The sequence below is a fragment of the Oncorhynchus mykiss genome, chromosome 12, assembly GCF_013265735.2.
Source record: "Oncorhynchus mykiss isolate Arlee chromosome 12, USDA_OmykA_1.1, whole genome shotgun sequence".
NCBI lineage: Eukaryota > Metazoa > Chordata > Actinopteri > Salmoniformes > Salmonidae > Oncorhynchus > Oncorhynchus mykiss.
The window spans coordinates 41,880,168-41,892,593 of record NC_048576.1 but is presented as its reverse complement, the minus strand read 5'-3'; the positions used below and the strand labels follow the sequence as shown (position 1 = coordinate 41,892,593).

Here is a 12,426-nt window from a genome sequence, read left to right as displayed (position 1 = left end):
GTGTAAATTGATTATGCAAACCGAATTAATTTCCAACACATGAATGTTTCTTATAAAAACAATAAGTGACGCAGTCAGTCTTTCCTCAACTCTTAGCCAAGAGAGACTGGCACGCATAGTATAAATATTAGCCCTCTGATTACAATGAAGAGCAAGACGTGCCGCTCTGTTCTGGGCCAGCTGCAGTTTAACTAGGTTTTCATTGCAGCACTTGACCACGACTGGACAATAATAAAGATAAGATAAAACTAGAGCCTGCTGGATTTGCTTTTTTGGAGTGTTAAAAAAAACAGATAATCTCTTTATTACGGACAGACCACTCCCCATCTTTACAACCTTTGAATATATATGTTTTGACCATGACAGTTTACAATCTAAGGTAACACCAAGTAATTTAGTCTCCTCAACTTGTTCAACAGCCACACCATTCATTACCAGATTCAGCTGAGGTCTAGAATTTAGGGAATGAATATGCTTGTTAACCGCAGCCAGTGTTAATTTTTTAGAATGTGTTTTACCTGTAGCCTAATCTGACTACTGCATTCATAATAACACAAGATTTCAAAAACAACAAACTGAAGTTATAGGCTATTTTTTTTTACATTGGTTTGCCAGCTCCAGGTAGACTACACAGGTGGCACAGATTTGCAATGACCTGTGATATCGTAATTTCAACATATTTATTGTATCAAATGGTAGCCTACAATGGCATATACATTAGTAGACTACTTGATGGCCAACAGAGGCAAATGTATAATTCTCGACATTTAGCCTAATGTCAGTTTCATTGAGGACTTTTCCCCATAAAAAGAACCACGCGGGGGAGTTGCATAATTTACACTTCAAAAGTCCACACGGGCAGCCCCCGAGACACGAGAACTGAGCATGCGTAAAGCACTTGATAGCGTTTTCTTTAAGAAGTCAACATTAGAATGCAGTTTAAACCACCTCCGAGCGGATTTGTGAAATGCGCACTAGTGCGCCCAAAGTCGTTTTCCAGTGCTGTATCTCCATTATTTCTTAATGTGCATCGGTTCTAGGGTATTAATATATCTTCTGGAAAAAGGTTTGGAAATAGGTGTCTCCATAATGACAATAAAAATAGTCTACCAACAACTGGTAAAAAAGTTGTCACAACGTGCACGCGTGCTGCCCGCTCCTCTCACTCACGTGACTTAGCCAATAACTGCAGTGCTCTCTCAAAACACACACACCCCTCCGGCCCTCCCAACATTTACACGGGAACATGGCAACGACGAGTGCATGCGCGCACACAAATTATACAGTGCAGATGGCTTGACCCATATTTTCTGTTTGCAATATTAATTGACCGCTCACCCAATCCACTGAGAAGACGTCAACTCCCACCCCCCGCCCCTTAGCAACAGAAGCAAGATGGCGGCGCCCAGTAACGCTGATCATTCTCCAGAGATATCGACGCCTTTAAAGATACCGAAAACAGAAGTGCCATCACCAGAATCAGAAGATTTGAGCGACAGCAACCAATATCATTCCAATCCCTCCACACCTAATCGATTCTCGCCTCTCAACGTAGGTTTGTCGATTTCTGGGAGCGCAGGCCGAAGTGGATCGGCCTGTGCATCAAATAGCTTCACCGCTTGCCGAGGGATGTCGTGGACCCCATCAGAAACAAACGCCCTTATTGCGGTATGGGGGAATGAAAGACTGACAGAGGCACGAATGCAGCAGCTGGAGGTTGCAGGCACCGTTTTCTCTGGAAAGGCTCCTGGTCCCGCAATGTACGAGCGGGTCTCACGAGCCCTAGCAGAGCTCGGCTACGAAAGGACCCCATCCCAATGCAGGGAAAGGATGAAGGTAATGGGGGACAGAGTAAGCATGTTCATCTATCACCTAGCTAGGTAGCTAACGTTAGCCATCTGCCAGACTCTTGCTAGGGAACTTCGTGTTATGTTCATTAATTTTATGTTATCCAGGATGTTGTCATTGCTACCTTCCTAGCTATGCCCCATGACTAAGTAACGTTACCTTTCTAGAGAGCTATACAGAACAAAAATATACACGCACCATGTAAAGTCTTGGTCCCACGTTTCATTATCGGAAATATAAGATCCCAGACATTTTCCATCTGCACAAAAAGCGTATCTCTCTCCAATTTTGTGCACATTTGTTTACATCCCTGTTAGTATTTCTCATTTGCTAAGATAATCCATCCACCTGACAGGTGTGGCATATCAATAACCTAATTAAACAGCATGATCATTACACAGGTGCACCTTGTGCAGTTTTGTCACACAACACAATGCCACAGATATATCAAGTTGAGGGAGCGTGCAATTGTCATGCTCTCTGCAGGAATGTCCACCAGAGGTCTTGCCAGAGAATGTAATGTAAAGTTTTATAGAATTTGGCAGTACTGTATGTCCAACCGGCCTCAAAACCGCAGACCACATGTAACCATGCCAAGACCTCCACATACGGCTTCTTCAGCTGCGGGATGGTCTGAGATGAGCCACCCGGACAGCTGATGAAACTGGGTTTGCGCATCGGAAGAATTTCTGTTAACTGTTAGAAACCGTCTCAGGGAAGCTCATCTGTGTGCTCGTCGTCCTCACCAGGGTCTTGATCTGACTGCAGTTTGGGGTCGTAACAGAGTTCAGTGGGCAAATGCTCACCTTCAATTGACACTGGCACACTGGAGAAGTGTTCTCTTCACAGATTAATCCCGGTTTCAACTGTACCGGGCAGATGGCAGACAGTGTGTATGGCTCTGTGTGGGAGAGTGGTTTGCTGATGTCAATGTTGTGAATCGAGTGCCCCATGGTGGGGTTATGGTATGGGTAGGCATAAGCTATGGACCACTAACACAATTGTATTTTATCAATGGCCATCACCTCATGTTTCAGTATGATAATGCACGGCCCCATGTCACAAGGATCGGTACACAATATCTGGAAGTTGAAAATGTCCCAGTTCTTCTCAGGCTTGGATGCTCACCAGACTTGTCACCTTTTGAGCATGTTTTGGATGCTCTGGATCGACGTGTATGACATCGTGTTCCAGTATCGAGCAACTTCGCACAGCCATTAAAGAGGGGACGGACAACATTCCACAGGCCACAATAAACAGCCTGATCAACTCTATGCAAAGGACATGTGTCACGCTGCATGAGGCAAATGGTGGTCACACCAGATACTGAATGGTTTTCTGATGCACGACCCTACCTTTTTTTTTGGTATCTGTGACCAACAGATGCATATCTGTATTCCCAGTCATGTGAAATCCATATACCGTATTAGGGCCGAATGAATGTATTTCAATTGACAGATTTCCTTATATGAACTGTAACTCAGTAAAATCTTTATTATTGTTGCATGTTGCGTTTTATATGTTTGTTCAGTGTAGTAATGTAGTGAGATAATGTAACCAGTTGCCCTTCCCTGAGCTAGATACAGTTGAAGTCGGAAGTTTACATACACCTTAGCCAAATACATTTAAACTCAGTTTTTCACAATTTCTGACATTTAATCCAAGTAAAAATTCCATGTCTTAGGTTAGTTAAGATCACCACTTTATTTTAAGGATGTGAAATGTCAGAATAATAGTATAGAGAATGATTTATTTCACCTTTTATTTCTTTCATCAAATTCCTAGTGGGTCAGAAGTTTACATACAATCAATTAGTATTTGGTAGCATTGTCTTTAAATTGTTTAACTTGGGTCAAACATTTTCAGGTAGCCTTCCACAAACTTCCCACAATAAGTTGGGAAAATGTTGGCCCATTCCTCCTGACAGAGCTGGTGTAACTGAGTCAGGTTTGTAGCCATCTTTGCACACACACGCTTTTTCAGTTCTACCCACACATTTTCTATAGGATTGAGGTCAGGGCTTTGTGATGGCCACTCCGATACCTTGACTTTGTTGTCCTTAAGCCATTTTGCCACAACTTTGGAAGTATGCTTGGGGTCATTGTCCACTTGGAAGACTCATTTGCAACCAAACTTTAACTTCCTGACTGATGTTGCTTCAATATATCCACATAATGTTCCTACCTCATGATGCCATCTATTTTGTGAAGTGCACCAGACCCTCCTGCAGCAAAGCACCCCCACAACATGATGTTGCCACCCCCATGCTTCAAGGTTGGGATGGTGTTCTTCAGCTTGCGTTTTCCTCCAAACATAACAATGGTCATTATGGCCAAACAGTTCTGTTTTTGTTTTATCAGACAGACCAGAGGATATTTGATTATCTTTGTCCCCATGTGCAGTTGCAAACCATAGCCTGGTATTTTTCTGGAGGTTTTGGATCAGTGGCTTCTTCCTTGCTGAGCGGCCTTTCAGGTTATGTCGATATAGGACTCATTTTACTGTGGATATAGATACTTTTGTACCCGTTTCCTCCAGCATCTTCACAAGGTCCTTTGCTGTTGTTCTGGGATTGATTTGCACTTTTCGCACCAAAGTACGTTCATCTCTAGGAGACGGAACGCGTCTCTTTCATGAGCGGTATGATGGCTGCGTCGTCCCATGTTGTTTATACTTGTGTACTATTGTTTGTACAGATGAACGTGGTACCTTCAGGCATTTGAAAAATTGCTCCCAAGGATGAACCAGACTTGTGGAGGTCTACCATTTTTTTCTGAGGTCTTGGCTGATTTCTTTTGATTTCCCCATGATGTCAAGCGAAGAGGCACTGAGTTTGAAGGCAGGCCTTGAAATACATCCACAGGTACACCTCCAATTGACACAAATTATGTCCATTAGCCTATCAGAAGCTTCTAAAGACATGACATAATTTTCTGGAATTTTCCAAGCTGTTTAAAGGCACAGTCAACTTAGTGTATGTAAACTTCTGACCCACTGGAATTGTGATACAGTGAATTAGAAGTGAAATAATCTGTAAACAATTGTTGGAAAAATGACTTGTGTCATGCACAAAGTCGATGTCCTAACCTCTGCCAAAACTATAGTTTGTTAACAAGACATTTGTGGAGTGGTTGAAAACGAGTTTTAATGACTCCAACCTAAGTGTATGTAAACTTCCGACTTCAAATGTAGATAGCTATCCGGTAAGCTGACTGGAAGTTTGCAGAAGATGGTTGAATTTTGCATCTAGTGCAATTGTAGAGAATTAAATATCCTCAGTTTAATTTCAAAGCAAAGGATTTCAGTAAATTATTTTTCAAATCTGGTGTATTTGTGGCATTGGATATGCCTATAGCTAGCCTAGTAGCTAACACAAACCTCAAGCTCTTCCTCTAACATTTACACATCCATTATGACCCGCAGACGCTGCGACGGTGCTACAGCCGAGTGAAGGAGCACGGTGTCGGCAAGAGGAAGAGCAGCTACTCCATCGAGCAGCTGGAAAAGGTGTTTGGCCAGGGAGGCTGGGACTCCCAGATGTGTGCCCCCGTCCTCATCAACAGCAGTGGCCTGTACCAGGAAATGGAGTCTGACGGCAGCACCATGGAGGATTTCTCCCAGGAAGACTGGTGCAACCAGGTGCTGGCCTCGGCCTTCCAGGAGGGAGAGATGGAAACTGGTGAGTGGTGGTGATTGATTGTAGGGTTGACAAAAGTGGGCTATAGTGAAGTGGTAAGCAGACTTATTTTTGTTAAAGGGGTAGGTAGACTATCCAGGGTGCTGGTAGTTCTTACTAGGGGTAGTTACGGGACTGTGAAATGTTTGGAAGCCCTGTCGTTAGTATGCAGGCTATTCCTTCACTCTATGTCAAAAGGAATAATGTAGGAGTTGGCTAATGAGGCCAAATGCCTGTCAGGTAGCATTTATTGTGTTATTTTGATGTTGATTGAAAATACTGTTCATTTCTTCAGAGGAAACACAGCCACCAAAGAATGCCAGAGTCCTGCAGCTGCGACCTGAGCCTTCGGAGCAAGTCCAGTATGTATTTTTTTCTCCATAGAATGAATGATCCCTAATAACACTGTGTAATATGAATATAATGCCAAACTAAATGCTTATTTTTTTACTGCCAAGATGTGATATATTTGAAAAACAAATCGCTTACAGAAACTTGGTCTCTGCATCATTCAATGTCTAGTCTTCATCAAAATTAAGCAGCTGTTCTCATTACCAACCCTCCAATGGTTCCAACCAAATCTTGACCGGTCATTTATTTCTGTCCCTGTCAGGAAACAGGCAGTGATGCTGAACGTGGTGCGTATCCTGGAGTCGGTGCAGGTGAAGTGGGAGCACTTTCAGACGTGGACCGACTTCTCCCGGCTGCACCTTTCCAACAAGCTGGCCATTTTTGGCGTGGGCTACAACACGCGCTGGTGTGAGGACATCCGCTACCACTACGCAGAGATCAGCTCCCAGGTGCCCCTTGGCAAGCGGCTGCGCGAGTACTTCAACCCAGAGAAGGCAGAGGGCCGTGTCATCATGACCAAAGTACAGAAGATGAACTGGAAGAACGTGTATTATAAGTTCCTGGACATCACCATTAGCGAAGCACGCTGCCTGGAACTGCACATGGAGGTGGACTGGATCCCCATAGCCCAGGCCAGGGTGACGGGCTGTAGCAACGGGACCTCCAAGTATCTCCTACCGGGGGGTATCCCCAAGACTTACGGCCTGTACGCCATAGGCTACGAGGACGTGGTGGCGGAGTTGCACTACGCAGGGGAGGATGAGGCTCCAGCCTCTCCACTGCAACACCAAGACACTGACCAGAGCTTGCCTCTCTCTGGGTCGTCGGGCTCCGGCGGGCCCGGGTCCGAGAGTGTGGTGAGGCCGGGGGGACGAGTGAGGGAGGGGGAGAGGACTGGGGCCAAAGTGACCTACTGCTACCTGGGCATCGCAGAGGAGAGGACCTTACAGCAATGTCTGTTCCAGCACTTTCAGAGCTCAGGCAAGCATTACAGCCGCAGGGAGATCTCGGCCGTAACATGCTTCCTCCAGGGGAATTGCAGCGGCACCGGCCAGCAGACCAGGGAAGAGGGCCTCTCCTTGGGCCCTGAACATTCGGCCATATACATTAAATTTATCGAGGTGGAGCTAGATTTCCTCTCTGCTGGCTCACTGTTGGAATGTCTAGAAATTGCAGTTGGTTACTCTTTAAAGTACAACAACAAAGAGGCGTTGTAACGCTTGTTGTTTTGACTCCCATTAACTGAAGGATTGAACAGGGGCCAGAGGGACATGCAATATCTCTTTCCCCCAATTTAACTGCAGACCTGAGTTCAAATGCTATTTGAAATCATTTAAAATACTTCGGCTGGGCTTGATTGAGCTTGCCTTGGTCAATGGAACCAAAAGAATAGTCACAAAACTGTTAACCCCAGCTGACTCATTCGGCAGGCAATAGCAAACACAAAATAATATTTGAAATAGTGTTTGAACCCCGGTCTGTGTACATGCTGTCTTATCAGGGGATGTGAGAGGGGAATGGCTACTGCTGAATGCATTTCCCTACCTTGAGGATATAGCAGTGGACATACAGTATATTTGTCACAAGAAGATGGTGTGCACTTGTTTTAAAACTGCCTTTACATTTCTTTGAATTTGGATGTCTATCGTCAGGTCTAAGGTGCCAGAAAAAGATCCCGGGGTAAAGATCATGATCCAGGAACTTGATCCAATTCTAATAGAGGACCTAGAGGGGCAATATGAATGAAGATGTTGAATCTATCTCTATATAGAAATATATATTTAAGAATATATATTGATGTTGTCAAGCATTCCAGCATTTATTAACATTATGAATTTCAAAGAAGTATGTTAATGTTTTGATATATATATATATATATATATTATTGGTTAACCAGTGTCTTTGTGTATTTTTGTTTCCAGGTCACAGTCTTGTGTTTACATGTTTTGAAGAAAATAATAAACAGGGCACAGACCGTCATTTGCCACTCATTGAATAGTTCTAGATTCCAGTGGGCTCATTTGTAGGTGTTGGGTCCTTGTCTCTGCATACTGCTATCTCGTGATGACCCGTAGGTCTTATCCTTACCAACCTTCCTTGCAGGAGAGCCAATGTTTCATGCACCACTTCTGTCACCAGATGGCAGCAGATAGCCATAACTGAGAAGTTACAGGCATTGCGTTCTTAAACACAATCCAATGGTGAATATGCAGGTAAATGCCAAAGTAATGGAAACACCTGAGTAAATGGACACAAAGTATATTTTAAGCAGGTGCTTCCATACAGGTGTGGTTTCTGAGTTAAGTAAGCAATTAACATCCCATCATGCTTAGGGTCATGTATACAAATGCTGGGCAGGCCATCATTTTGTCTACCATGGCCATGCCTCCATAGAATGACAATGCCCCCCCTCATCCACAGGGCATGAGTGGTCACTGAATGGTTTTATGAGCATGGAACCGATGTAAACTATATGCCATGGACATCTCAGTAACCAGATCTCAACCCAATTGAACACTTATGGGAGATTCTGGAGTGATGCCTGAGACAGCGCTTTCCACCACCATCAACAAAACACCAAATGATCAAATTTATCATGGAAGAATGGTGTCGCAGCCCTCCAATAGACTGTTCACACAGGCAGCCCAATTCTGATATTTTACCACTAGTTGGTCTTTTGACCAATCACATCAGATTTATTCACATCAGCTCATTTTCAGTGCCGATCTGATTGGTCAAAAGACCAATTTGTGAAAAAGGTCAGAATTGGGCTGACTGTGTAAATGCAGCAATAGAGTTCCAGAGACTTGAAGAATCTATGCCAAGGTGCATTGAAGCTGTTCTGGCTTGTTGTTGCCCAACACTCGATTAAGACACTTTATGTTGGTGTTTCCTTTATTTTAGCAGTTACCTTTACTTTCAGAATCTGAAAAATAACATGACATATTTTATTGCAGATATTTGTTTGTTTTGAAGTCATAACTTTCCCAGAGGGATAAACTACAAAGCACGACCAATGACTTAGCCATCGAACTTGAAGAAATATTCTGAAATAACTTCACATATATATTTTTAAAGATACGCTTGAAATGTGCATGGTCTAATTGACTCAATAACCAAAACCACATACATTTAGCCTAAGTCAGTAGTAATAAAATCAATAGTTATTTCTGGTTTTATCAAAGTTAGCCGGCTAACTAACTGATCCTGCTTTTTAGTATACCCACCCTTCTGGTAGATGATGTCAATCCCTCATTCTGTAATGACAAAAGGCTTCTGAAATGTTTGTTTTCACTGCATGCCTACCACTAATGCATATGACTATTGGCCATGTTATGTGTCTGATTATTACCATCATCTCTAGAGAAATAGTGTGAACACTACTAGGCTGTCAAGTGCGTGCGTCTGTGTGTATGTATGCAAGCATGTGAAGCTTCAACTGTTCATATTATTGCCTATCAGAGATGATGCACTTTTTACAGGATATACAATATGTTGTGCACAGGACAAGAGGGGAAATATGACAGGTAGGCCATTATTTTGATACTCTCAACATTATTTAGCATTGTTGTCCAAGATTTGAGGTGCACATTCATGAGTACTTTTGTATGTTTCTTCAGGAAAATGTGGTGAATTCAACAAAGGGTCTTCATAATGGCAGACCATGGAGGATGCATGTGCTTGAATCAAAGCTGCTACTGGTCAATGATTAACTCACCATGTGTCCACCTTTATCAGCTTTTAGGTTGAGTCAAGGTAGGTCAAGGGTCATTGTTTGTGTCAGTTGGAATACTACCACAATAAAACTAACAATAAGTACTGGTTCACATTGGGGTTTGATGGAACTAGGCAATGGATGAAATTCCCTGTTAGTGTCTTCATTAAATATTTGAAACACTCAGACCATTGCTATTGTATGATATGGGCCACCAATGAACATGCACTACTGGTCAAACGTTTTAGAACACCTACTCATTCAAGGGTGTTTCTTTATTTCTACTATTATCTACATTGTAGAAAATTAATGAAGACATCAAAACTATGAAATAACACATAAGGAATCATGTAGTAACCAAAGAAGTGTTAAACAAATCAAAATATATGTTATATTTGAGATAATTCAAAGTAGCCACCCTTTGCCTTGATGACAGCTTTGCACACTCTTGGCATTCTCTCAACCAGCTTCACCTGGAATGATTATCCAGCAGTATTGAAGGAGTTCCCACATATGCTGAGCACTTGTTGGTTGCTTTTCCTTCACTCTGCAGTCCGACTCATCCCAAATCATCTCAATTTGGTTGGGGATTGTGGAGGCCAGGTCAGCTGATGCAGCACTCCATCACTCTCCTTCTTGGAAAAATAGCCCTTACACAGCCTGGAGGTGTGTTGGGTCATTGTCCTGTTGAAAAGCAAATGATAGTCCCACTAAGCCCAAACCAGATGGGATGGTGTGTCGCTGCAGAATGCTGTGGTAGCAATGCTGGCTAAATCACAGACAGTGTCACCAGCAAACCATCCCCACACCATAACACCACCTCCTCCATGCTTTACAGTTGACCAAAAAGACCCAAAATACAAATTTCCACTGGTCTAAATTCCATTGCTTGTGTTTCTTGGCCCAAGCAAGTTTCTTCTTCTTGGTGTCCTTTAGTAGTGGTTTCTTTGCAGTATTTCAGCCATGAAGGCCTGATTCACACAGTCTCCTCTGAACAGTTGATGTTGAGATGTGTCTGTTACTTTAACCCTGTGATGCATTTATTTGCACTGCAATTTCTGAGGCTGGTAACTCTAATGAACTGGGTCTTCCATTCCTGTGGCTGTACTCATGAGAGCCAGTTTCATCATAGTGCTTGATGGTTTTTGTGACTGCACGTGAAGAAACTTTCAAAGTTCTTGAAATGTTCCATATTGACTGACCTTCATGTCTTAAAAATAATGATGGACTGTCATTTTTCTCTTTGCTTATTTGAGCTGTTATTGACATAACATGGACTTGGTCTTTTACCAAATAGGGCTATCTTCTGTACACCCCCCTACCTTGTCACGACACAACTTATTGGCTGAAACGTATTAAGAAGGACAGAAATTCCAAAAATTGACTTTTAAGAAGGCCCACCTGTTAATTGAAATGCATTCCAGGTGACTACCTCATGAAGCTGGTTGAGAGAATGCCAAGAGTGTGCAAAGCTTTCGTCAAAACAAAGGTTGAAGAATCTGAAATAAAAAATATTTTTGTATTTCTTTCACACTTTTTGGTTACTACATGATTCCATATGTGTTATTTCATAGTTTTGATGTCTTCACTATTATTCTACAATGAAAAAAATAGGAAAAATTAAGAAAAACCTTTGAATGAGTAGGTGTTCTAAAACCTTTGACCGGTAGTGTAGGTGTTTGCCTCTTCTTTACCTTTAGCCTTTTAGCGAAGATGCTTCGTTTGCTTTAGCCTCTTCGAGATGGCAGTGGCTGTTTCAACCTCACTAGTATTTAACTTCAATGCACATTGTCTTCTTAACAGGCTGCGGGCCCTGCCTTTGGCAGCAAGCCCTGTCTGTATGCGTTTTGTGGTTAAGGAGAGCGGACATTTGCTCAGGGATAGCCGAACACTGCCACAATGTCCCATAGTCGTCCACAACAGGCCACAACATTTAAATGTCCCAATTCTGAAAAATGATATCTAGAACAATTATGTATTGTTTAGGAACTCTGTCGGGGTCTCAACTTATTGTTGAGAGTTAGCATAGTATAATACACAAGGTGCAATTCCAGAATGTGGTTGTGTATTAGCAGTTTTTCTCTTGTTATGCCAGTCACACCCTTAGCGGATTTGGGAGAAAGTGGATGTTTCTAGTTTTCAGGGATACAGTATTTACAACCTAACTTCCCTTTCCCCTAGAACAAAAACAGAAGTAGGGACCACAGATGGTTGGTGGTATAACTTAATTGGGGAGGACAGGCTTGTGGTAATGGCTGGAGGGCCATAGGTGCAATGGCATCAAACACATTATTATGAGCTGTTCTCCCTTCAGCAGCCTCCACTGGTGGGGACTCTGCTCATGCGTCTTTCTACCCCTGCTACGTGAGGTCATGTCAGTCACTAGGCAGGTTTCCATTGACCCAGGTTTATTCAAAAAAAGCAATGTCGCAAAATAAATCATTGCAACATGTATAATGGAAACGGCAGAGAGGATACATTTTCTAAAGAGTCGACAACATTTTTATCTTCTTGACAGGGTGGATTTTTCTTTTGTCTGACTTTCTTTATTGTGACAAATAATGATAAACTGTGTTTTTCGAAAAAAAAATAATGCAGAATCATTTTTAAGGTACGTAGGGCACTTGATATCATTAAATAACTATAAAGCTGCACTCTACATTTAATTCTAAACAGAGGTGGGACCAAGTCATTGTTTTACAAGTCACAAGTAAGTCTCAAGTCTTAGAACTCAAGTCCCAAGTCAAGTCCCAGGTCAAGACCGACAAGTCTCAAGTCAAGTCTCAAGTCCTAAACTTTGAGTTTTGAGTCCTAAACAAGTCATAATGTGCTCTTC

General features: G+C 42.6%; 1 protein-coding gene across 2 annotated transcripts; it reads left to right on the top strand.

Annotated features, from left to right (window-relative positions):
• The first annotated feature begins 1,230 nt into the window (after positions 1-1,230).
• LOC110537621 (myb/SANT-like DNA-binding domain-containing protein 2) lies at positions 1,231-7,855 on the top strand. 2 transcript variants are annotated; one of them, XM_021623801.2, is made up of 4 exons: positions 1,231-1,836; positions 5,272-5,527; positions 5,820-5,886; positions 6,138-7,855. In XM_021623801.2, the coding sequence occupies exons 1-4, from the start codon at positions 1,396-1,398 to the stop codon at positions 7,090-7,092; spliced, it is 1,719 nt and encodes a 572-aa protein (XP_021479476.2). In that variant the 5' UTR covers positions 1,231-1,395; the 3' UTR covers positions 7,093-7,855. The 2 variants fall into 2 exon arrangements, with proteins under 2 accessions (XP_021479476.2, XP_021479475.2); XM_021623800.2 differs by having other exon boundaries at positions 1,231-1,851.
• Positions 7,856-12,426: the final 4,571 nt, after the last annotated feature.

Bases quoted from the DNA above. Each gene is read 5' to 3' on its own strand.
- LOC110537621 (XM_021623800.2), top strand. From the start codon at position 1,396: ATGGCGGCGCCCAGTAACGCTGATCATTCTCCAGAGATATCGACGCCT. The intron at 5,528-5,819 runs GTGAGTGGTGGT...TCATTTCTTCAG, and splicing joins GGAGGGAGAGATGGAAACTG to AGGAAACACAGCCACCAAAG. The intron at 5,887-6,137 runs GTATGTATTTTT...TGTCCCTGTCAG, and splicing joins GAGCCTTCGGAGCAAGTCCA to GAAACAGGCAGTGATGCTGA.